The sequence below is a fragment of the Nuphar pumila genome, chromosome 7 (genome assembly GCF_984573655.1).
Source record: "Nuphar pumila chromosome 7, dmNupPumi1.hap1.1, whole genome shotgun sequence".
In the NCBI taxonomy this organism is placed as follows: Eukaryota; Viridiplantae; Streptophyta; class Magnoliopsida; order Nymphaeales; family Nymphaeaceae; genus Nuphar; species Nuphar pumila.
Genome location: NC_143255.1, coordinates 39,316,915 through 39,342,216, shown reverse-complemented (window position 1 = coordinate 39,342,216; position 25,302 = coordinate 39,316,915). Strand labels below are relative to the sequence as shown.

At 37.6% G+C, this 25,302-nt stretch overlaps 2 protein-coding genes across 2 annotated transcripts; both read left to right on the top strand.

The window, feature by feature from the left end:
* Positions 1–1,765: 1,765 nt before the first annotated feature.
* On the top strand, positions 1,766–17,667 carry LOC149831992 (pterin-4-alpha-carbinolamine dehydratase 2, mitochondrial-like). The gene is made up of 7 exons (XM_090014253.1): positions 1,766–1,875; positions 1,965–2,029; positions 3,473–3,546; positions 16,182–16,267; positions 16,387–16,510; positions 16,596–16,664; positions 17,015–17,667. Exons 1-7 carry the CDS (start codon positions 1,831–1,833, stop codon positions 17,110–17,112), a joined length of 561 nt encoding a protein of 186 aa, XP_089870379.1. The 5' UTR covers positions 1,766–1,830; the 3' UTR covers positions 17,113–17,667.
* A 3,666-nt stretch (positions 17,668–21,333) lies between these two features.
* Positions 21,334–23,553, top strand: LOC149831991 (putative methyltransferase At1g29790). The gene has a single exon (XM_090014242.1). The coding sequence runs from the start codon at positions 22,020–22,022 to the stop codon at positions 23,187–23,189; it is 1,170 nt and encodes a 389-aa protein (XP_089870368.1). The 5' UTR covers positions 21,334–22,019; the 3' UTR covers positions 23,190–23,553.
* Positions 23,554–25,302: the final 1,749 nt, after the last annotated feature.

Below are 25,302 nucleotides of genomic sequence, written 5' to 3'. Positions count from 1 at the left end.
CGGGTCAGCTTCAGTCTGCTACTGGATCTGTGACGTTCAAATTGTTTCATGTCGGGAGTAGGTACACAGGGGCACAACCCTGCATTGCGGCACCGTACCTACGATTGGGTCGGACACGTGGGTCTGATTGTTTATCACTTGTGGTGGATCGGGCATCCGTACCACGCCTGGGTCATGTGGTATGGATTCAATCGGGTCCTGCTCTGCATCAGAACTCGAGTATGCTAGAGGGCTCTACTCGTTAATAGAGGCAACTTGTAAACATTACCAAGTTGATGAGAGGGCATGAGTTTAAAATCCACCATAAGCTAGGAGCAAGGAGAAGAACCTTCAGGGTTTTCACTAGCCAGAAACTTGATATTTTTTTTATAGGCAAGTTGGGGTTAGGCAGACTTCCACCCATAATACACAACCATACCGTTGGGTTTTGAACTTGCAACATCCCGACACAAGGTGACAGGCACTAACTGCTCCTACCATACAAGCGGAGCCCCTGATGGTAGCCAGAAACCTGATGATCAGAAGTTGATGTAATTTATTCATGCTATATCGAAAAAACACTGCAAGAAATATAAGGGCTCATCACACCTGGTTAGGTGCTTTGGCTTCAGACTTTCAAGTTGAAGGACAATGTATTCTTTGCTGCAAGGCCAAAACCAAATAAGAAACCTTCCTTGATGGAAGTACTCATCAAGAGCACTGTTAGAAGGACATGAGAGCAACAACTGGTAGGAGCTCTTAGTGCAAGTCACCTTGTGTTGGGAAATTGCAGGTTCAAATCCCAATGTTACTTTGTATAACTGGTGGGGCTAGGACTAACTCCAGCTTGCCTGTAAAAAAACAGCTGGTAAACGACTTAAATGATGTATTGTAGCAAGCCAAACTTGAGCTTGTACGAGTACGAGTACGAGTTATAATCTACCTCGTTAAATAAAACAAAAATAAAATCATGAAGTACATACCACATAGTGAAAATGAAACCTGTAACACATTTTAAGTATGCCGCCGTACCTGATCACCTCACCATCTACCGTTGATCTCCACATCTGACAGGCTATACCCAAGATGGATGATGGTTAGATGCAGCAGCACACTAAAAGTGTGTAATTAGATTGCACATAATCCTCCATCCGAGTTACCAAAAACATGTACAATACATAAGTCCTATATAAGCTCATTCATGCTCAGTTTAGTTGCACCATACGAGTTGCTCGTGGCTTGGCTTGACTTGATGAATCATGAATGTGTTTCAGGCCAGTCAAACTGATTTGGGCCACGAGCTGCTCGGTTCATTTACCAGCCATATTAGCATCATGTGATGACCGGCATCCAAATCTCTTGGATTTTGTGCAAGATGGGCCTTATGGTTGTTACTGGGAGTCAACATGCACTAGATGATATGAACGGCTAAAACTTGAGCAACCATGCCTCTGAGCCGAGCCGAGCCGAGTCACGAGCTGCTCAGTTCGTTTACCAGCCCTACTATCCGCTCTACCGGGGCGATGGACGACTCTTGGTAACCCATCAACACTTACGACGCTCATGTTGGATACAGTGATCAGCCAAATCACTACCCGTTAGTATTATAACATCCCCACCGTCCATTGATTGCATAACCACGGCTCTTGATGCGAGTGGTAGGAGCAAGCAACTTCACAAAAAAACTCTGACGACGTCATCCGTGGCTGAGATGGACGGCCAAGATGCCAAGCAACTGATAGTGATATGGCAAATCACCTAATCTGTTTCCCATGATCTCTGGGGCCAGAAGTCGGTGGCTGTGAAGCGAATCCTTCTGGTGAGACTCTGTTTTACGAAAAGCGAGCAGGCATGAGTGCGGCATTGCAACCGCGCCTCCTTTATCGCGTTTGTAAGGTAACACCCTTCATTCATTTTCTTAACATCTCTCTCTCTCTCTCCCTCTCCCTCTCTATAAACATTTGGGTTTTGTTTCTGGGGGGTAGCTTTGGAGCGGCGCCGAGGGTGGTCGAAATGTCTACCAATCCCCGCTCGGAAGCCGTGGATTGTGGTACTTTTCTTCTCTCTTACTAATTTTTAATCATATGATATAAGGTTTCTTTTTCTTCATGCTTTTGGTTCCTTTTGGATCATCAGACGGTTTAGTGGGTGCTTTTATTACTAGCTCTGCTACTGCCCTTTCTTCATAGCACAAGTTACAGTTTTTACTTCGTATTTGTATCTGTTTTGTTATATTTCGTGGACCACTTTTTTGGGTTTTATTGGGCGTTTGATATTTAGGATAAGCTTTAGTGTTTGTAATGATGGGTTTCTGATACTTGTGCTTGATCTTGAATGGTTTTAGAGTATGGGTGACTCAATTCAAGATTTCTGGTTTTTAATTGGTGTGATTTTAATTGCATATTTAAGAAGGGAAGCTACGGACCATAGCGAACACTTTTTACCTGTTTAGACCCACTCATCGAATATAAGGAATGCTGCATGAATCATTTTATGAAGGTGTAATGCAAATTGTACTTGCTTCTTCTTTGTGGGAAGATTTATATGAATTCATAATTCATGTGTCTGGTGGGCATTTTAGACATAGCACATACGCGTGACCAATTGATTACATTCATTGACAAGTTGGGCATTCTTGGTGTCCATGTATAAGAGAATTGTTTGTTCTTTTTATGGCTTGAAAATTGAAGAACCAAATTGGATCATTTCAATCATATCGGAATTCATGCCTGCGCACTCGTAGAAGTTTGAAACGTGCATGTTTAGTGACATCTCTGCAGTATGTTCCACCATAAATTGATCATTTCAGTCTGTGCAGTACTGATTCAAACATATCAGAGGAATCCCGAATAATAGTTTACTTAATCCAAACCATAATTTGGGCGGTGACCCACATGTCACATTACCAAGTATAGTGGATTCCTTTTTAGCTTAAACGATCCTACCCCAGCATAGTGGGTTTTTTTAGTCTTGGTGACCGATAAATTGTACCAACCTAGTGACCATGATCAAAACAATAACAAGAATTGGATTTTTTTTCACATTATTGGTTGGTGTCCCAGTTATTTGTAAAAGCTGAGTTCCATTGGATGACATTGTCTTATGTGATTCTGGAATAGTTGTACACATACGTTATTCATTAAAACTGCTGCTTATATGCCAACCTGTTGTCAAAGTAATGAATCATATTCTAATAGGTTAAATAGTGTGGTAGCTGTTCCATTATCGGGGACTTTTCAACGTTACCAGGTTGTGGTAGCCTGAGCTTTTCATTTTAGATTTTGTTATAAAAGGGCATTGAACATTAAGTTGCTATATCTCTGATTTGATTTTTCTATTAGACTGTTCCATACTCCTGGCTATGGGTCATAAGCTTTTTTGGTTGGAACCAGAGGCTCATAACTCTTCCATTATGCTTCTTCAAGCTGCTTTCTGTCCTGTTGGTGCACTTTCTTGGTAAATTAGATGTTCTCATACAGATTCAATTTTCAAGTGACATATTTCAGCTGAAGGTCTTGTCAACTAGGAAACCACTCCCTCGGTTCTTTGCAATCTCTGAAGCTGAAGGTTTGTGTGAAATTTTCCCTTCCTCACGGTTGTCTACATACATTGGTTCCTCAACATTTTGAAACAGGGTCATTGCTTTCAGATGCTAATCCATCACTCCTTTCTAGGGATTTTACTGTATTATGCCTCTTTTGAATTTGTCCAACTTATTGTTGCTCATCGTTTCCTTAGCCTGTATCACAACAAGATGTTACAAATTCCTTTTCATCTTACATTTTCTAAGATGTGAACTCATACCTTCTATATCCACTTTGTCCTTGATGAGTACTTTTACTATAGTTTAAAGTATGCTTCAATTTTAATGTTTATTATTATTATCTTTGTCTATTATTATTACCTTCGCATGTTATTTGACGGTGATATTTTTGTGCTGTATTTTCCTTTTGACATTTTATTCACAGGGTGACCCTTTTTCCCTTTTGCTCATCATCTATATTTGAGAGAGATATGGTCAATTTGGTTGCTCTCTTGAAACAGTTGCGCTGCAGTGTTCCATTGTTGATTCTGTGTTGATGCATGTATTCATGAATACTACATGACGGGCTAAAATGTCCATTCAATAATGAATTCTTGAATCAGCTAGCACCTCATCCTCCATTTACTCATTTAATTTAATATATTCTCTGCAATGGGATTTTTCCTCTATTAAAAATTCTTTGGCATGTGGCTAAATTTTAGTTCAGAAACATAACTTTTATTTGTAATGAAATATTTTGTTTGATGCTTGTCAAGACCTTTATCCTATGTTACCTGGGTATGGGTATGGGTATGGGTATGGGTATGGGTACGGGTACGGGTACGGGTACGGGTATGGGTACGACACGGCAATTCCAAAAAATGTGGGTACGGGGACATGGTTATGTTGAAATATAGACATGTATCATATATATATATATATCTATATCTATATATATATCTATATATATATATATATTTGGTTGTATTCAAAATACTCGATAGGGTGATTTTTTCTTTTGTATTTTTCTTTTTTCATCTTGGGATCATTGGGGGCCCCAACGGTCATTAATATGACCGTTGGGGCTCCCCAACGTCTACCTAGTGGGAGCCCCAATGCCGGCTCCCTCTCTCTCCCTTTTCCTCTTGTATATAAAGGGGTGCAACCCCCTCATTTCTTTGTAGAGTTTTGCCTCTCCCTTCAATAAAGATTATTTCTTTTTAGCCTTTTGGCTTCACCCCTTTGTGGGTTTATGTGTTTGCACTTTATGTGCATTTGGCTACCCCTTATTGGGTATGTGTATTTGCACTTTATGTGCGTATTTATGGGTTCATTCTTGAACCTATTGCGTTCAAGGTCATTTTCTAACATGGTATCAGAGCTAGGCGGTGATCGAGTTATTTTTTTGATGCATCGGGAAGTGTGTCACTCAAGAAACTTCAAGAAAAATGGTGAAGTATTCGTTGTTTCTCTTCTCTTTCTTGAAATTATTCAGTATGTATTCTTTTTCTTAAAAGTATCATGCATTTTGAAGCTACTTTCTTGATCATTTATATGCATGTGTTTCCTCTATCATTATGTTTTTTAAATCAAAATGTATTTTGCACATTAGTGCTTGTGTTATTCATTTAGCTTTTGCCTTTTTCACTATTGCACATTAAGTACTTGTGTTATTTGGGTTTTCATTGAACCTTTACTTTTTCGCATATCACATTTCACTTATTCGCATGTTTTGAATTTTTTTAAATGATAATTTTTAAATTGGTGAACTTGTTTTTCTAGATATATGATTGCTCAAAACTTGCTTGAATGGGTCGTTTATCATGTTTATCTTCCAAGCATAATTTGATGTCAATCTTACTTGAACTCGTGTGTATGGCTTTAGGAGTTTTTGTGATTATATTTCAAGTCTTACATGTGATTTAAAGTTTTGTATTGATGGACATGTAATGAAATACGTGAAAATAAATACAATGTCCTATAATGGACATTCACACATAAAATGCAAAGATCAAGTCCACAGTGGACACACACAAAAGCCAACAATGACTTGCAAATATAAAAATGTTATAGAAGCAAGAAATGGGCTTCAAGAAGCCTTACAATGCAAAGGGGTCTATCCCTTTATTTATAGACAAGAGAGTGAGAGAGAGAGGGAGAAAATAGAGAAGGAGTGGGCATTGGGGGGGCCAACAAGGAGTCGTTGGGCCCCCAGCGATCACATTTGTGATTGTTGGGGGTCCAACGACTCTTGGTTGGGACCCCAATGCAACATGCATTTAATGCATGTATAATAAAAAAGAAAAAAGAAAAATACAAATAATAAAGGAAAAAGAAAAAGAAAAAAAGCATGGAAAAGACTAAAATGCCCCTATTGGGCAGAATTAAAGAAATACCCTTAGTCGGGTATGATGGAAATATATATATATATATATAGTACATATATTTTAACACCCTCCCTCAAGCTTTACGGGGACATGATCGAAAGCTTATTGAGAAGAAACATAAAACGAGGAGCAACAAGAGCCTTGGTGAAAAAATCTGCCAACTGGTACTCAGATGTAACATACGACAAAGCTATAGTCCCTCTTAGATATTCATCACGAACGTAGTGACAGTCCATCTAAATATGTTTAGTACGCTCATGAAAAATGTGGTTGCTTGCGATGTAAATGACACTTTTTTTGTCACAGCACATCTTTGAAGGTGTAGAGATGATTATGCCCATATCACTAAGGAGACTTCTAAGCCACACAAGCTCCATGGTTGTAGTAATCATTGCATGATATTCCGCTTTCGTTGAGGACAATGATACTTTGTGCTGCTTCTTTCATCTCCAGGAAATTATAGTCACCTAAGAATACACAGAAACTGGTAGTTGAAACTTTATCATTGGGATTTCCTCCCCAATCAGCATCAGTATAAGCAATTAAATCAAGTGATGAAGAAGAGAAAAGAAAAACTCTCTTAGTTATAGTATTTTTAATGTATATGATGATTCTTAAGACTGCACTCATGTGCACGGTTGTAGGTGCATGTTGAAACTGATTGACCGAGTGAACTCCATGAGCTATGTCTGGCCGAGTGATGGATAAGTATGTCAGAGACCCAACAAGTTGACTGTAGGGAGTGGGATCTTCGAGAAGGATTCCATCTTCCAACCTCAACTTTGCATTGATAACTTCAGGGGTTTCTATTTTCTTATCATCTGAAATGCCAGACTTTGAACAAATGTTAGCAGCAAGTTTCATCTGAGAGAGAATGTACCCTCATGGAGAGTATGCTACTTCAATACCTAAAAAATATATTAAGAAACCAAGATCAGACATGTTAAAATTTTCTTTTAAAATTTTCTTAATATCATTAATTCCTTGCTCATCACTTTCAGTGATGATCATATCATCAACATAAAACAGTAGAATAACTACTGAGGACCCTGCACTTTTCACAAATAAAGCAGTGTCAGTATAACATGAACGAAAGTTTAAACTTGTCATGACATTGCTAAATCTATCATGCCAAGCCTTTGGAGCTTATTTCAATCCATATAATGCTTTGTTAAGTTTGAGAATTTTATCTTTACCAATACATACTCCTGGTGGAGGATCCATGTAGACCTCTTCGTTTAATTCACCATTTAAAAATGCATTCTTAACATCTAATTGATAAATAGGCCATTTTTTAACTGAAACAACCGCAATAAGAGTCCTAACACTAGTCATTCTAGCTACGGGAGTGGAAGTTTCTTCATAGTCAATGTTGTATTCTTGGGCGTATCCTTTGGCTACCAACCGTGCTTTATAGCGTTCTAATGACCCATCAATTTTAGTTTTGATATTGAAGACCCATCTACATCCAATAGATTTCTTTCCAGTGGGTAATGAGGTTATTTTTCAAGTTTTTGCCTTTTCAAGGGCATTAAGTTCTAAGTTCATGGCTTCAACCCACTTGAGAATATTTTTGGCTTCATTATAATGAGGTGGTTCATGAAAAAAGTGTAACGCAATTAAACACACTCTATATTTTAGTGTTAGAGACTCATAGGAAACAAACCTATTAGGAGGATTAGAGATTCGGCCTGATCTTCTTAAGAAGGTTTCTTCTATGTTGGAACCTTGAAAGTATTTTTCTAAGGCACTTATGGGAACTTGTTGACCACGCCTAACATAGGTTTGAATTGGTCTATTTTCAATGATATTACTTTCATTTTCAACATTGTTAAGAGGAATATCCTCTTGGTCATTCAACAACTCATTAGAAATTACCTCTTCTTGAGGAGTCACATCTTCTTGAGGAAGAAGATCAAACAAGAAAGCATATTCGCTTTCATCAATATCTTTTGTTTTCTCAAAACCATTTTCATTTTCTAGAAAGGTTACATCTTTAGAAACATATAGTTTGTTGCTTTTAAGGTCGAAACATGTAAAACCTTTTTTATTTTCTCCATATCCTAAGAAAACACATTCAATAACTTTAGGGGATAATTTATCTCTTTTATGTGAAAAAACAAAGCATTTGCACCAAAAAATTCTTAATCTATTAAAATCAAGTGTTCTTTCAAATAGTTTTTCATATGGAGATGTATTTTGTAAGGATGAAAATATCATTGTATTTATAAAGTAAGTTGATGTTAAAGCGGCTTCGGCCCAATAGCTTTTTGGAACTTCTTTGGAAATAAGAAGTGTCCTAGTGGTTTCCAAAATGTGTTTATGCTTTCTTTTAGCTAGACCATTTTGTTGAGGAGTTCTAGGACAAGATTTTTTATGACAAATTCCATTTGATTCTAAATAATTTTGAAATTCATTTGATAGGTACTCTCCACCCGAATTAGATCTAAGAGTAGAGATATTACTTAAAAATTGATTTTTGACTATCATATGAAATTTCTTAAAGAAGGCAAAGACATCGGATTTTAGGTTGAGAAAATAAATTCACACATATCTAGTGTAGTCATCAATGAATGTAACATAATAGGAGTATCCTTCTTTTGATATGACCGGAGAAGGGCCCTAAACATCCGAATGAACTAACTCAAATGGCTTCTTAGACACAAAAGTTCAAAAATGCTACTCTTGCAAACAAAATGTTTCTCATAACAAAATTTATTTCTAAAGGAAAAGAAGTACATTTTTGAGAAACTTGGATGTCCAAGTCTTTGGTGCCAAGTTTCAATATTTTTATCTTGGACATGGTTACAAAAAGAGTTGGTTGGAATTTTCAAGTTGCTCATGTAATAGAGATCTCCCTTCCTATGGCCTTGCCCAATCTGCTTTCCGGACCGGAGATCCTATATAGAGCAACCCTTAGTTGAGAAAGAGATTTCACATCCATGATCACATAATTGAGAAATAGAGAGAAGGTTTAAATTAAGTTGAGGTACCACCCTCACATTTGGCATAAGGAAATCTTTGGAAAAACTTAACATTCCAAAACTTTTGACTTGTAAAGATGTACCATCGACGGTTGAAACATAAGAGGTTTTTGAATTATTACATAAGTTGGATAGCCCATTTTCAAGAGCTGTCATATGAAAGGATGCTCCAGAATCAAGGATCCAAGAGGAGATAGCTGGAGGAGAAGAGGAAGCGATAGCGGCACCCGAAGTTGATGGTGATTTGAGTAGAATTTGAAGTGCCTCCGATAGTTGAGCAAGAGAGAAGGAATCCTTCCCTTTGATGGGCTCCTCCTTCTTTTGAATAGTTTCTTCAACGGAAGCAACCTTACTTTTGGGAGCTTCATTTAGCTTAGGGCAATTAGGTCTTATGTGACTCGGTTCTTGGCAATGATGGCAAATGACTTTTCTATAGTTGCCATTATAGCTATTTTGCCTTCCAAAGTGTGGAGGCTTGTAAGCTTTCATATGATTGCCGGGTTTAGACACATCCAAAACTTCATCTCTTTCTTTAATCATGCCAAGACAAGTTTCTTCTTGGCATATCTTGGCTATGGCCTCTTCTAACGCAAGAGGCTTAGATCTATGAAGTAGAGAAGATCTAACTTGTTCATATTCGGGCCTAAGCTCATGTAAAAATTGGAGAAAATGTTCTTTTTTCATTTGTTCTCTTCGTAGTTCAACATCTTCACTAGAAACCCATTTTGGTTCTAGTAGAAATAGCTCATCCCATAAGGGTTCAAGGGTGCTAAAGTAATCTCTTACACCCATTTTCCCTTGCTTAATGGTACGAATTTTCTCTTGGAGGAAGAATTGTTTAGCAAGGTCCTTTTGAGTATACATACCTTTCATAAAGAACCATGCTTTGTTTGCCATTCAAAATTTTTCAATGTTGGCGCAATTTTTGAGCTCCACATTGTTCATGAACCATGCAAGAATCTTTGCATGTTTGCTTTCCCAATTTTCGACTTTAGATTGGTGATCTTTAATGGCCTTCATGCGAGCATTTCCTTCAAGTGCTTTTTCTTGATCACCGTCCATCTTTGTGAGTTGGAGTTGTGGTTCCGAAATAGTGCCCATAACATATCCCCAAAGTTTTTTGCCCTTGAGGTTGTTCTCCATAGCGGCGGCCCACATCATGTAGTTGGTACCATTAAGTTTGAAAGAAAGATCGATTTTTATTCTCCTTCCATAATGACTCAAGAAAGGATGACAAACAAAGAAAGAGAAATACAATATGCAAACTATAACTAATCAACTAGCTATAGCAAGAATCAAGAGCATAAACCTTGCTCTGATACCATGTAATGAAATACGTGAAAATAAACACAATGTCCTATAATGAACATTCACACATAGAATGCAAAGATCAAGTCCACAATGGACACACACAAAAGTCAACAATGGCTTGCAAATATAAAAATGTTATAAAAGCAAGAAATGGGCTTCAAAAAGCCTTACAATGCAAAAGGGTCTACCCCTTTATTTATAGACAAGAGAGTGGGAGAAAAGAGAGAAGGAGTGGGCATTGGGTGGCCCAACAAGGAGTCGTTGGGCCCCCAACGGTCACATTTGTGACCGTTGGGGGTCCAACGACTCTTGGTTGGGACCCCCAATGCAACATGCATTTAATGCATATACAATAGAATAGAAAAGAAAAAAGAAAAATACAAATAATAAAGGAAAAAGAAAAAGAAGAAAGGCATGGAAAAGACTAAAATGCCTCTATTAGGAAAAATTACAAAAATACCCTTAGTCGGGTATGATGGAATATATATATATATATATATATATATATATATATATATATATGAGTACATATATTTTAACAGGACATACGTGGTTGTGATAAAATCTTTGACTCTTTGAATTTAAATTTTTATAAAATAACTTTGGTACTTTGAAGTTACATGCTTAACGTTGTTTGAAAGCATGAATTACATATGTGTGGGAAGTTCTTAAAAAAGTTGGGTTGAGATTGAAATTTTTAGTATATAAAAGATTGTGATAATTTGTGTACTTTTCTACAAAAACCATAATTGCTATTGTATATTATGGGTAGTGATAGGATGTTTATTAGAGATTCCTTACATGTTTGTGCCTATCCACTCAAAGTCTTGAATATGGCTTTTTTTGTGTGTTTTCGGGAAAAACCCTTGACATTTAATTGGACCGTCCATGAAAATTCTATAATATGATCAACAAAGTTTACTTAATGAGTCATTTCATATATATTTGAGCAATATTTGTTTTAAAACTACTCTTGCCTTATTTATTAAAAGGAGTAATCGTGACTTGTTATTTGGCTTGAGATTTCTCTCTTATGTAGTGATGTTTTTCTTAAAAATCTCAAATATGATTATCTTCAATTATGTGTCTCATTGTAAGCTTTATACATGTCCATTATTTGACTAGATTAATGCTTGTTACATTCTCTTTTCGCATAATTGTTTTGTGACTGACTTATGAGTTGGCTCTAACTTCGAAAATCATGTGTTTATTACTAATGAGTCTTATTGGTCTTTGCTTAATGCACTTGACTCTCATTTGTAATCTAATCACTTTTTGTGAGGTTCTCTCATTTAATAGTCTTTTTTGTGTGTCTTAGTGCACTCTTGTTACTCTTTGTGTAATTAATGTATGAATGCTTTTAGTAAGTCTTGAGTGTGGATTTCTCCCATTTGAATTAAGTTTTTATCTTTCCTCTTTGCTTTGCATACTCATTTTTGAGTGTTGTAGTTCTTGTTGGTGACTACTATTTGTGAGACTTTCACGGTTCTTGTGAGAAGAATGATTATGAAAATCCTTCGAAGTTTTGGTTTGTGAAGGATTGTTGTTTGAGAATCTTGGTGGTTCTTTTGGGAAGTTTCGTTGTAAGCTTTAGAAGGTCTTATTGTAGAATCCCATTCCGTTCTACATGCTTAATCCCTTAGTTTGGATTTTCTTCTAATATTGCAAGTTTGTAAACTTCTCTTTTTGTGTGTGAATCTTTTCACATGAGATTTTCAAACTTCTTAATTTTATCATCTCTATTAAAAGATGCCTACGTTGGTCGTGATTTGTTCAAGATTTTCTTTTTTGCATTGAATTGCACTTGTGCATATAATTCCATACCTAAAACTTGATTTGATTCTTGGATTATCCTAAAAAGATTCTTTCACATGGCATTGCGTATTTGAAAGAATATCTTTTTAAGAGTATTCTTTGCCTTTTATGACACTTATGTTGTCCATCACAAGTTGTTATATGATGCATCAATCCTTTTTTGCCTTATTTTTGTTATAGCAAAGATGTTTGTTGAGGTGAGTTATGGGCACCTCAGTTTAGGTCAGTTTTGGTTGTCACATGTGGTTTGGCTCAAACTGACTGTTTCATGTTCTCTAATCATGAGTGTGTTGTATCGCTCAGTTTCTCTTTGACCATTGATTTTACTATGGATGCTCTTTATTATGAGTACCTATGATGGATATATATTGTTTTTGAAACCATAGTGTTTCAAAATTTGTTTAAAATTGTCAATATTATTTGCATTAGTGTTTGTCTTTATAAGTCTTCTTACCTCAATTGACATTCTCCTTGTATGTCTCCTATCTAAGTGTCACCTTATGTAGACAAGAAATGTTGTTCACACCTTCGTGTGTGTTTATAGCCTATTTATTGGCTTTGTTTTCTTGATCTAGTAGCTGATACACTTGTCTTGAGTGTCATTATATGTAGACAAGGCTTGTTGTTTCACACCATTGTATGTGATGTTGGCCCATGGTTGACTTTTGTGTTCTAGTCGCTGATACACTCATTTCAAGTGTCATTTTATGTAGACAAGAGATGTTTTGTCACACCTTCATGTGTGTTTTAGCGCATGGTTGAATTTGTACTCTTGTTCTAGTCGCTGAATATACTTGAGTTTGAGTGTCATTATATGTAGACAAGAGGTGTTTGTTCACACTTTTGTGTGTGACTTTAACCCATGGTTGGTTGTTGTACTCTTGCTCTAGTCGCTGATATACTCACTTCAAGTATTATTATATGTAGACAAGCGGTGTTTATACACACCTTCGTGTGTGCCTTTGGCCTGTTAGTGGCATTATATTTATGTTCCTGTTCTAGTCGCTTATACACTTGATTTGTTGGTTTTGGAGGTCTAATGAGGTGATTGTAATGGATGAACTATTGTTGAGATTTGCAAAATTTCATATTTATGGGAATGTGTAATTTGGTTTTCATTTGCGTATGAGATTTTCTAACTCCTGTTCATGTTTTATAGCACAATTTGTATGCGCACATGTTCTTTTGTATCTAAGGATATATCTTTGTCCCATAAGTGAACTTGCATGTGTTTTTACACTTTGTTCTAGTGTAAGGTTCATACCTTTTCTTTTATCATTTAAAGCATTTCCTTTTGAAAAATCTCTCTCAAGAGAACTGCTTTTGCCTCTTGTGGGTTAAGTAATATACTTGATTGAAGTATGAGTGTCCCATGTTCTTTTGTATCTAAGGATATATCTTTGTCCCATAAGTGGACTTGCATGTGTTTTTACACTTTGTTCTAGTGTAAGGTTCATACCTTTTCTTTTATCATTTAAAGCATTTCCTTTTGAAAAATCTCTCTCAAGAGAACTGCTTTTGCCTCTTCTTGTGGGTTAAGTAATATACTTGATTGAAGTATGAGTGTCCATAAGTGACTTATTCTAGTATTAATTCATTACATGATATCGTATGCATATGCTCATAATGGCTATTACACTTGGGCACTTATTAGAATTTTTCTCATTTTTGCTTATTTTCAAGTATAGGTTCTTGAAAGTTGGTCTATATGAGACTTCTTTCAATACTAAATTATTACATAATTCAATCTTGCCTTAGTTACTTCTAATTGATTCAATGTTTTAAGTGGTTGGGCATCATTATTTTGTTTCTTTATACTGAATCATATGTTCTTTAATGCTCAATGTTATGATCATTTGAAAAATGAGTTGATATATCTTACTTCTTTTGAAATTATATATTTTTCTATACTTTGAGCTCCTTGAATTGTGTCACAGGATCTTAAAGAAGAGATGGAAGAATAACCTTGATATAGACCATTCGATAAAGTGCTTGGGGATGATCACTATTGAAGACAATTGAAGGCTCCCCGTCAAGACCAATTGAAGGATGACAGTTGTCAATTTCACTGACATGCTATAAAGATGACGTTTTTTATTGAAGATTCTTGAAGACTTGAAATTCTTCCTCTTGTATTTTTCAAACTTTTCGTTCCCCCACGCAAAGTTTGATGGGGGCGTGTTAAAATATAAACATGTATCATATATATATATATGTGTATATTTTTTGTTGTATCCAAAATACCCGATAGGGGTATTTTGGTTCTTTTACCATGTAATTTTATTTCTAGGGGTATTTTGGTCTTTTTACCATGTAATTTTATTTTTAGGGTTTTTCTTCATTTCTTATTTTTTATTTTTTATTTTTCTTTTTTCATCTTGGGATCATTGGGGGCCCCACTTGTGTAGACGTTGGGGCTCCCCAACATCTACCTAGTGGGAGCCCCAATGGCTCCCTCTCTCTCCATTTTCCTCTTGTATATAAAGGGGTGCAACCCCCTCATTTCTTTGTAGAGTTTTGCCTCTCCCTTCAATAAAGATTATTTCTTTTTAGCCTTTTGGCTTCACCCCTTTGTGGGTTAATGTGTTTGCACTTTATGTGCATTTGGTTACCCCTTAGTGGGTATGTGTATTCGCACTTTATATGCGTATTTATGGGTTCATTCTTGAACCTATTGCATTCAAGGTCATTTTCTAACAGGTTATATATATCACATAAATTCAAAATAAACTAAATATAATCTAAATATATATGCTATATCTAAAATATTTATTATATACTGAAAATATAAAGTTATAAACTGAAAATATAATTATAAATTATAAATTGAATACGACCTTGTATGTGCGGAGGGTAAAATGGCGTGTCCAGGTGTCAACGTGTGTTGACACGGGGACACACGTGTCAACATGGGTACGGAGGGAAAAATCCCCATGTTGGCATGGGTACGGAGGGCAAAATGGAGTGTCCATGTGACAGCCTATATGATGATTGTATATTTGCAGTGTATGCCTTAATAAATGCTTCTACATGAAAATGTTCTATACCTTCTCATTTTTTTTCCTTTTTAATTTGGCTTTTGGCCGATCAAATCGATGTGTCTTTTATTTGAGATTTTTATGCCTTTTTTACAACAAATAATACCATTTTTTTTTAAGATTTGACGGTGCATCTCTATATATGAACACCCGAACTGCCAGCTGAATGAAGCATTTATCTGTGCTATAGGACAATGAAATCTCTAGTTAGTTTGCCCTCATAGTAGTTTGGTAATAATCCATGTACATGTAATGACTGCATTATGATCTGAAAATATGTACATGGTTGTCTTTTATAGAAAGTTGTGATACTCTCCTTTTTCATAGGACTCTCTCCAATGGGCTGAGTATTTCCACTACCATCTATTTTCCCATTCTTGTCCATAGGACTCTCTCTAATGGGCTGAGTCGCAGAACCTCCATTCTTCTTTTTCAATGCAGGGCAACATCTCTTCATATGTCCCATTTCTTTGCAATAGTGACATCTTACCACTCGTCACCTCTAGATTCTGTTGAAATATATATATATATACACACACACACACACACACATAAAGAAGAGGACAAAGGAGAATTCAAACTAGCTGTTGGACATGCCCAGCAGCTAGTCAAACTAGCCGTTAGGCATGCCTAACGGCTAGTAGCCAATAGCTAGTTCACACCAATAAAAAAATACAAAAAAGGTTTCATGTATATTATATAATATACATACAAAGACTATACATATACACATATACATGCTGTTAGACTAGCCGTTAGGCAAATAGCTAATTCATACCAATAAAAAATACAAAAGGTTTCATGTATATTATATAATATATGTACAAAGACTATACATATACACATATACATACAAGTATACATATATATGTATAGTGTATATACATACATATACTTGTATGTATATACACATATATATACATGCATATACTTATATGCCCATACATACAACTAAGTATGTACACACACAAATGTATATAACGAAAGTACATCAAATATTGACATTCTAAGTGAATATTGTTCATTCAATTTCACTACTCTTGATTCTTATTACAATTCAATTATTCAAGGCATCCATTCAAAAGTTGCACCAAGAAGTGGACAAACGTTCTCATGCCTTTTGTGTTTTGGTATTATTTGGCAGCCTTGTCAGAAAAGAAGTGTGTACCATGTAACTCGAAAGATATCCATCCTATGACTGAACAGTCAGCATCTGAGTTAATTCAGAAGGTATAACTTTGTATAGCTGTTCAATTTGTTCCATTCTGACTTGAGGTATGGAATCATGTTATTTGAGAACCCAAAAGGAAAAAGAAAAGGTGTTGATAGTTTATCCTAGGCAATTTTAGGTACCAGGATGGAGTCTTCAGAATGAATCGGGCATTTTGAAACTGCACCAGTCATGGAAAGTGAAAACCTTCACTAAGGGGTTGGAGTTTTTTCAGCTGGTAGCAAATGTTGCAGAAGCTGAAGGTAGTTTTTTTTTATTTAGCTATTTTGCATGAGATCTTTTGCTATATATCATATTGAAAACATTTCTTTAATTGTTTCTTTTCAGGGCATCATCCAGATCTTCATCTTGTGGGCTGGAACAATGTTAAAATTGATATTTGGACACACTCAGTGGGTAAGTCCATAAAGCTAATGAATTTGATCATGGTCAATCTATATTTGCATAAGCCAGTTTACTGTACATATATGATTGGTTCATTTATTGCTATCTGAATCTTGTTTATGCTTGCGGGGCTAGTAGTACTTGATAGGGAGACTGGTTGGCTACAGTATGCTTGCTAAGGCGTTTCTTTCATAATCACATGCTCGTCTGCCATTTGCAGTTCCAAAAGCCCTGACACTGGTTCCATACTTTGTCATGTAACTGAACTATTCTGATCAAAAGCATTAAACTGATGCTAGAACTTATTACACTCGAATCATTATTACCTAAAACTGTGCCTTATTAAACTAATTTTGTCATAGGTGGGTTGACTGAAAATGACTTCATACTGGCCGCAAAGATCAATGCTCTTGATTTAGTGCCCCTTTTAAGGCGAAAAGCAGCACATACCATGGATTAGTTTTGTATGGAGAAGATTGCGAACCTCATCGCATCACCTGGCTTAATGTGTATTTGTCGGGATAGCTTGTTTGGTGTTTGAAACATGTTTGGCTGACTTTCCTAGTTTGAGGTTTTTTATCCGACGTTATAGAATATGCTTGTGCAGGTGTGTCAGACCTCAAGTGATAAGTGAACAACTGGGACGTTGTGCTGTAATGCTTGGTAGTTGGTAGGGGTTATGGTTATACTCGTCGATAGTGTCACATGAAGTGGTCATTGTTACGTCTTCTGTGATATCATAAAGTCTGTTTTCATGCTCCAACTTTGTTTCTGTCCATTATGCCCTGCAAAATGGACGAATAGTTAAAGATGCATTGGCAGGCCTCCGGTTGATAAAGCCCTTGAGATTCTCCCTTCGCCCCTACCAGATGAGTGGAACCTTTGTGGGCATTAAAAGTGCGTTCTTTTGCATAACTAACTGATGATTTTTGTGTGATATGTATGCTGTGGCCTGTGGCTGTGAACATGGAAACTTGGTGAATGGATAGTGTGTGCTTACACAGTTTCTCTATTACCTTGAGCTGTTATACGTGTAATTATTACATCACTAAAAGAATATCAATGATTAGCCTCTTTTAAATTTGGATTTCAGTTTTGATGATTCATCATATACACAACTTATGTCTTCTTTGTGTGAAATTATGGCCGTTGCTGCATGTTCATGACTATGCGAGTCTTTGCATGCTCGTGAGAAGAGTTCCTGCTGGTGTGGCCTGTTGTGGGTGTCTTGAATTTTGGACTCGCTTCTATCCATAACCAGATTCAAAAATATTTTGTTGACCTTACAATGAGAAATTTCAATGGGGTTTGTGGTGGTAGTGGAGGGATCGGGCTCTTAGGCTTGAGACCAAAGCCTACCACAAGCCCCTCCGGAGTTGCGGGGGGCAGAGGCCCTGCAGAATGGACCTGTCTGGTTTTGTAATTTTCTGTTTTTACCAAATAGGGTTTTATGCCCTTTGTCATATATATAGCCTCATCTTTTTAAGAGTCGGGGATGAGAGTTTTGAGTGTATTGGAGATTATGGTTTTGAGAGCTCTGTATTTTCTCGCTTTCCTCCTTTTGCATGTGAATGTAGGCCTGAATGCTGAACCACGTAAATTTTGTCTTTTGTTCTTTTATTCTCTTTATCTTGTGGTTTGCTTCGTTTAGATTGTAGTATGTAAACATATTTTAGCAATAGAAAGGGTCAATCTTGCCAGCAAGGGCTCTACCTTCTTGGTTAGGGGTGATCGTGGTTTGTCACTTGATATGTTGTCACTTGATATGGGATGAACAGTTTGAAACCCATGGGACTTCCATGATGGGTTTTGAATTTATTTGATCTTTGCACCTTATTTGTGCAATGGAGAAGTGATGCAGTGAAAAGTGAAAACTATTGGATCATTATAATAGGAAATGATCAGATTGTTACCAACGGGGGGCTCGGTTTGTCTGGTAGGAGCAGCTAGTGCACTTCACCTTGTGTTGGGACGTTGCAGGTTCAAAACCCAATGGTATTGTTGTATAACTGGTAGGGGTCTGCCTAACCCCAGCTTGCCTTGTTACAATTACATTTTGCATTAGGTTCTGTACGGGAGAAGGCACTTAGAGGGATTTGCAAGCAGTTGAAAACACTAGTAAATCCTTGAAGGATTCAGGCTTTTAACTCCTAATTCCTTATCATGTTTGGAGATTAATTTAATGTAAAATTGGATTTGATTAGAGTTCTATCAAATTTAATGCATAGAAAAATTTATATTTAATTAAAATCTACGAGATTTTAGTGAAGCATTCACCTTCAATAAAAAAATAAAAATGCCCAAAAAATTAGTACTAAATGCATAAGTGCAATTAAAAGTTGAATTAAAAATTTAATTAAATTCATTGAAATATCAAAATTAAGCATCCTAAAATAATCAACCAAAAAATAAAAATATATAGAAGTTAATGAAAGACTAGCAATGGTGTGTGTGACCACCTATTTAAACAAGAGATAAAACTCATCAAGGTTTGTAAAAGGAGTCAAAATATCATGATAATACACAATATTTTTGGTACTTTTATTGCATGATATTCTGAAAAATATTGCTACATTTCACGTGTAATATCTTCACTCATAGTGATAAAAGTTTAAAACGGCAAAATATGGGCAGTCAAAAACTTGGGAGATTTTGATATTTTTCATAAATCTTGAATTTTTTGGCAAAATTTGGGCAACAAAAATTAAATTAAAAATATAAATAAAACACATTTAAAAATAAAAATCTTAGGGGTTTTCATGATAAATATCTGCTAAAACGTAAATATCATGATATTTGTCACGGTTTGAAAATCTCATGATAATTTGCCGTTTTAAAGTTTCAGGCAATTTCTCACGATATTATAGCGAGATTTTTATAAATCTGGCGATATTTGTCTCAGAGCCTTCACTTGCACAATCACATTTAGTTTAATAGGGTTAATATGGATATTTAAAAAAGCAAAATGCAAACCGTGACAAAACAGTTATTCAGTTTACAAATCAGGCACCCACAGGAATCCACTTTATTCATGGAGTGGTAAATACATCCTCCCCACAGAGAGAGCCAAAATTGAGGTTTTACGGGATTTGGCCTCCCTTCATTTCCTTCTCCCAAACATCCTCCATTTTTTTTTTGGAGTAATCCAACTCAAATAACTGTCTCTGACACCATTTCATCTCCTCCGACACCCTCCTCCCAAACACAGTCTTATGGTTTTTAGATGTAAAACATGTTTTTTAATTGATGAAGATTTAGTACGTTGTGGGTTGTTGAATTATGAAGATCTTGAAGACTACAATCACATGGTCCAAAGTTCATTTTTTTTATTAAACAGTCTATTTAGGCTACATTTGCAAGGTTTGATCGGAAAAAAGGAAAGAAAAGAACCTTTTGACCTTTATTCATACATTCTAAAAGATGCACCACTTTAGGTTTAGTTAGATAATTTCATTCAATATAATGTTGGGTAACCTTATACTAAAGAGTTTAATGTTTGATTAACACTATATCCTATATCTTTTAGTGTATGGTGGCCCATAATTCAAAGGTTTTTCAAAAATACTAATGCCATGCATTAGCAGACTTGTTACCAGAAGGGTGTAACCTATCTGCCAATCTTCACCCCTGGCATAGCTAGAAACTCTGTAACAAATATCGTGAGATTTATAAAAAAACTCGCGATAATACCGTGAGAAATTGCCTAAAAGTTTAAAACAGCAATTTCTTGCAAGATTTTCAAACAGTGACAAATATCGTGATATTTATGGGTTTAGCAGATATTTATCGGGAAATTTTTATTTTTAAATGTGTTCTATTTATATTTTCTTATAAAATTATTTTTTTATATTTTTTATTGCGGAGATTTTGCTGAAAAAACACAAGATATATGAAAAAATTCAAAATCTCCCGAGTTTTTGACTCCCTAGATTTTGGCGTTTTTAACTTTTGTCACTATGGCTAGAAACCAGTAGCAGGTTTTCAGAAATACTGATGCACGTTATTTATGCAAAAACGTTTGGTACCAATCTCTGGGTCAAGCTTAGACCCCTTTGTTATCAGGGCTGGCATGATTTCAGTGTTGGAATGTAGGGATGTAAATTATCCAGAATTCCGATTCAGATGAGGGTGGTAAAAAAATCATATAATATCCAGTTTTTTACATGTAACCAGATTCCAATATCCATCAAATCCAGATATCTGCATCTGATTATAATCGGATATGGTTTTGGCTTACCAAATCTGACAAAACAGAGTCCGATTGGGTCGGATATTGGATAAAACCCCATCTCTTGACATTCCTATTGGAATCGTTGGTTACCCGCTAAGGGGTAAATTTTTGTTACTAATGAAGGTACAGAATTACTGAGTAAACATCTTTCTCATTTTCATTTTTTTTACCCTGCATATATGATGTTCATGGGTTTATTAGTAGGAAATGGGTTTGGGATCATGTGATTGGAGCAGCAGGTTTTGTGAGGGTTTAAAAATCAATGGCTTAAAGAATGGTGTATTTAAGTTGGAAAAAATTCAACCCAAAGGTCCCTCTTAGCCACCAAAAAAGTACACCAAGTTTTACAAGGACATGTGGGTTTCTTAGCCATCCAACTGATGCATCTGGACGGCTAAGATTAGATGAGAATGTGGACTAATCTTAACCATCTAATCAAATGGCTATGATTGGATGTAGGATGGATGCCATCATATGACAGATGATGAGGATCCATTCTATGTTCAGAAGGCACAAGCTGAGAAAGAGAGAGAAACCCGACCCTACACGGTTGCACTCGTCCTACACTTATGTGATTGACTATCATCCCAATAAACAACTGATCAGTAGATTGACTCAACACTCCTTGCTATTGAGCTTTGAACTGCTGAGTTAAAAAGACATGCCGAGTCTTCCCCGGCGTTTTAAGAATTCTCAAAACAAACAGATCCCCACAATGAACAGCCGCACCTGCTAATCAAGTTGAAAGCAAGTCTCTGATCCCTTGTTGCCACCTGTAACTGAAGGGTAAGTTACCGAAAACTCAATAGAAATGTTTTTCTTAATACCCAATATGTCCTTTACCCAACATACATGTTTAAACTAGCATTTTTGACTTGACCTTTTTATACTTTCACTGTCAGTCTAGTGCTTCTTTCTCCTAAGAGAAGTCCCTCACTCTTGTCACTCTTTTTTCTCCAGTAACCTCTCGTTTTCCCCCACTCATCCTGTTCCAGATCTCAACCAAACCTCCCCTGTTTTCTCCCACTCATCCTGTTCCAGATCTCAACCAAGAGAGAGAGAGAGAGAGATCACTGGTCCAGGATCTGAACCATATGAACTGAGAGAGAGACAGACAGAGAGACAGACAGAGAGATATGGGGACGGGGTTGGGTCTGAACTTGCTGCTGCTGGTAGCGATGGTGGCCACCAACTTCTTCTCTCTCTACCACCTCTCCTCCATCCGCAACCCTCCGAACCCGCCTCCCTCCCCCGTCCCCGACCACCTACTCCACGAGCTCGCCACCATCCGGGCCACCATCACCCACCTCGCCCGCCGCGGCTCCTCCGCCACCTCCACCTCCACCGCCAATGCCACCATCCCCCCGGAGCTCATCCGCTTCACCACCGCGCTCCGCCTCCCTCTCGGCCGGTCACCCGCCACCGAGCAGGACGAGTTCCCCTCCCCGATCGGCACGGCCTGCCAGAGCCAGCGGGAGCTCCTCCACCGCTTCATGAGCTACACCCCCTTCAAGCCCTGCCCCGACGACGCCGATCTCGCCGAGCGCCTCATCGTCCACGGCTGCTTCCCTCTCCCCCGACGCCGCTGCTTCTCCCTCACGCCCCCCAAACCGCCCGCCTCCCTACCCACCACCCCCTTCCCCTCCTCCCTCCCCACCGCCGCCGTCCGGTGGTCGCGCTTCTCCTGCAAATCCTTCGATTGCCTCACCCGATTCAGCCGCCCGGGGTTCGATCTCTCCCTCGAGGCCCCGAAATGGGTGGAGCAATCCGACGCCACCGGCATCACCATCGCCCAATTCTTCAAGTACCTGCAGGGGGCGAATTCCGGCCCCCTCCGGCTCGGCCTCGACATCGGCGGCGGCACCGGAACCTTCGCCGCCCGGATGAAGGAGCGGAACGTTACGGTGGTGTCGACGACGCTCGACCTCGGCGCCCCCTACAACGAGGTGATGGCCATCAGGGGGCTGGTGCCAATGCACCTCACGATGCAGCAGCGCTTCCCGATTTTCGACGGAACGATGGACGTGGTGCACTGCGGCCACGCCGTGAACCGGTGGATCCCGTCGACCACCATGGAATTCCTCTTCTTCGACGTCGATCGGGTGCTCCGGGGCGGCGGCATCCTGTGGGTCGATCACTTCTTCTGCAAGGCCGCGGATCTGAACAGGGTGTACGCGCCGCTGATCGGGAAGTTGGGCTACCGGAAGATCAAGTGGGTGACCGGGAACAAGACCGATTTTGGGGGGATGAAGTATGGGGAACTCTACTTGAGCGCCATTCTGCAGAAGCCCATCAAAACCGGTTGAGTTCTTACTATGGTTTTGCTCTCTAATCACGTCCACAGCATCTCTGTTGTATGTATGTCTATCTTCTCCCATCTTTCTGATTCCTTTGTTACTATTTTTTCTGTGCTTTAGTTGCTTAGCTTTCCTTACTGATATTGGATACTGCAAAGAGAATGAAAGTGTGGGGTGTGGAAGAGTGAAACGGATTGAATGGTGAAGAGATTTGGGGGGTGGGTATGATGAGATAAATTCTCTCTTTGTATTTCCTTTTGAATCGATTGTCCTGTATTATTAGATTCTAGTAACGTGATGGTAGCATAACCAAGCCGAGTGTTCGTCATTATTATGTTCAAATAAGCAAAAGTAGAGGATGAATCTTTGTGTATTGTTTTTTCTCTCTGTGGTTTCTCTGTTGTCTTCATTGTCTTGACCTGTGCTCAAGAAATAGTTGAGCATTTTTGTTGCATGCCATTTAAGCGGCTCGGAGTTAGGGATTAGATAGTTGGAGTGATACTTTGGGGATTAACACGTAGCCACAGCAATTTTTTCTGGTTGGGGTCTGTGTTCAACCTACAAGTAACCCCATATTGATCAGATGAATGTGGCACTAATCATATGGTGAAAGTCTGAGTGAGCAATTCCTATGATCCTGAAGTGTAAGCATTAACTGACTGCAAAATTTTATTTTTTTGCTTGGCGGTTGTGATCCGCCTACAAGTAAACCCCATATTGATCAGATGAATGCGGGACTAAGCATGGTGAAAGTCTGAGTTAGCAATTTCTATAATCCTAAAGTGAAAGTATGGGGGTTTTATGCTAAGCGTGTTAGTCAGCAGTTTGCAATGATTCTAAGGTGAGATGAGGGCAGTTCTGCAAAGGTTGGATGCATTTGGTGACCAATATCGTGATATTTCTGAAAACAACGTGAAAATGTTTGCTAGAAATTACCTGAAAGCTTTAAACGGCAATTTCTTGTGTTTTTTTCATAAAAAATGCAAAAATCATGTTTTAAACATGATATCTATGGTTTTAACAGCTATTTATCATGAAATAATTGTTTATTTTTATTTTTAAATACATTTTATTTGTATTTCATAAAATATATTATTATTTTTAATGTTTTAATTTGTTTATTAATGCTGATATTTTGCCAAAAAGAACATGAGATTTTTTAAAAAAATATTCTATTTCTTGTGAGTTTTGGCTGCCGATATTTTGCCATTTTAAACTTTGGCTTTTGTTTTTGTAGTATGATAAGGTCGTGATTGGTGTACTTTTAGTAAATACCTTGGGTTCTCCATCGACCATAACTCAGAGATGGAAATTACTGGGGGTTAAAACTTGAAATATGCTTGAGTAACATTCTCATCTTCACTCTTTGGGACAAAACGGAGGAGAACATATTCCAAAAAGAAGGTATATGATATCTTTGATAGTAGAGTAGGCCAAATGAAGGGAAAGAAGGAAAAAAGTTTAATTCCAATAAATCAAATCTTTCACCTAATTAGTTTTACCTCACAAGGAGTCGGCCTTATTAAGTGACCTGGTTCTCAGTGAGGGTTTTCCTTTGTCATAAGAAAAAAAAAACTTCTACCAAAGTATTCACCGAGCAAGGAGAAGCCTTTTTGAAAGAAGCTATTGAGATTGATGAATTGTAAAGCTAGCCTTTCATTTTGACAATCTAAACGGTTGTTTGGGTGACAAGAAATAACTTTGTTTCTTCTAGTAAACAATTATGCTTTTTACCACTCACAAAGACACCCAAGTATTGGTGGTTTGCTTTATGTGACTTGTCCTTTCATGTATGTGATCCTCCATGTCCGCTGTCTTTTTTCCTTACCTTCCATTGCCACTACGTGCCTCCTCTTCCCTTTCCTTTCCTTCATATGTTGCTGCCTATGTCCCCTTCCTTTTGCTCTACCACCTTCCCTTTCTCTTTACAGTACTGCCCCTCTCCCCTCTCCTTCCCTTTAGGCCACTGTTCTGTCCCTCTCCTGTGCTGCTACCACCTTCCTCAATCCTATGTGCTGCTGAACACTGATCCCATGACTGGGTTTGTCAAACTATTCACGGTTCAGAAATCTCAAATCGGTCAAGGAAAAAAACTCTTTAGGCTGGTGATTCAAGAGAGGTA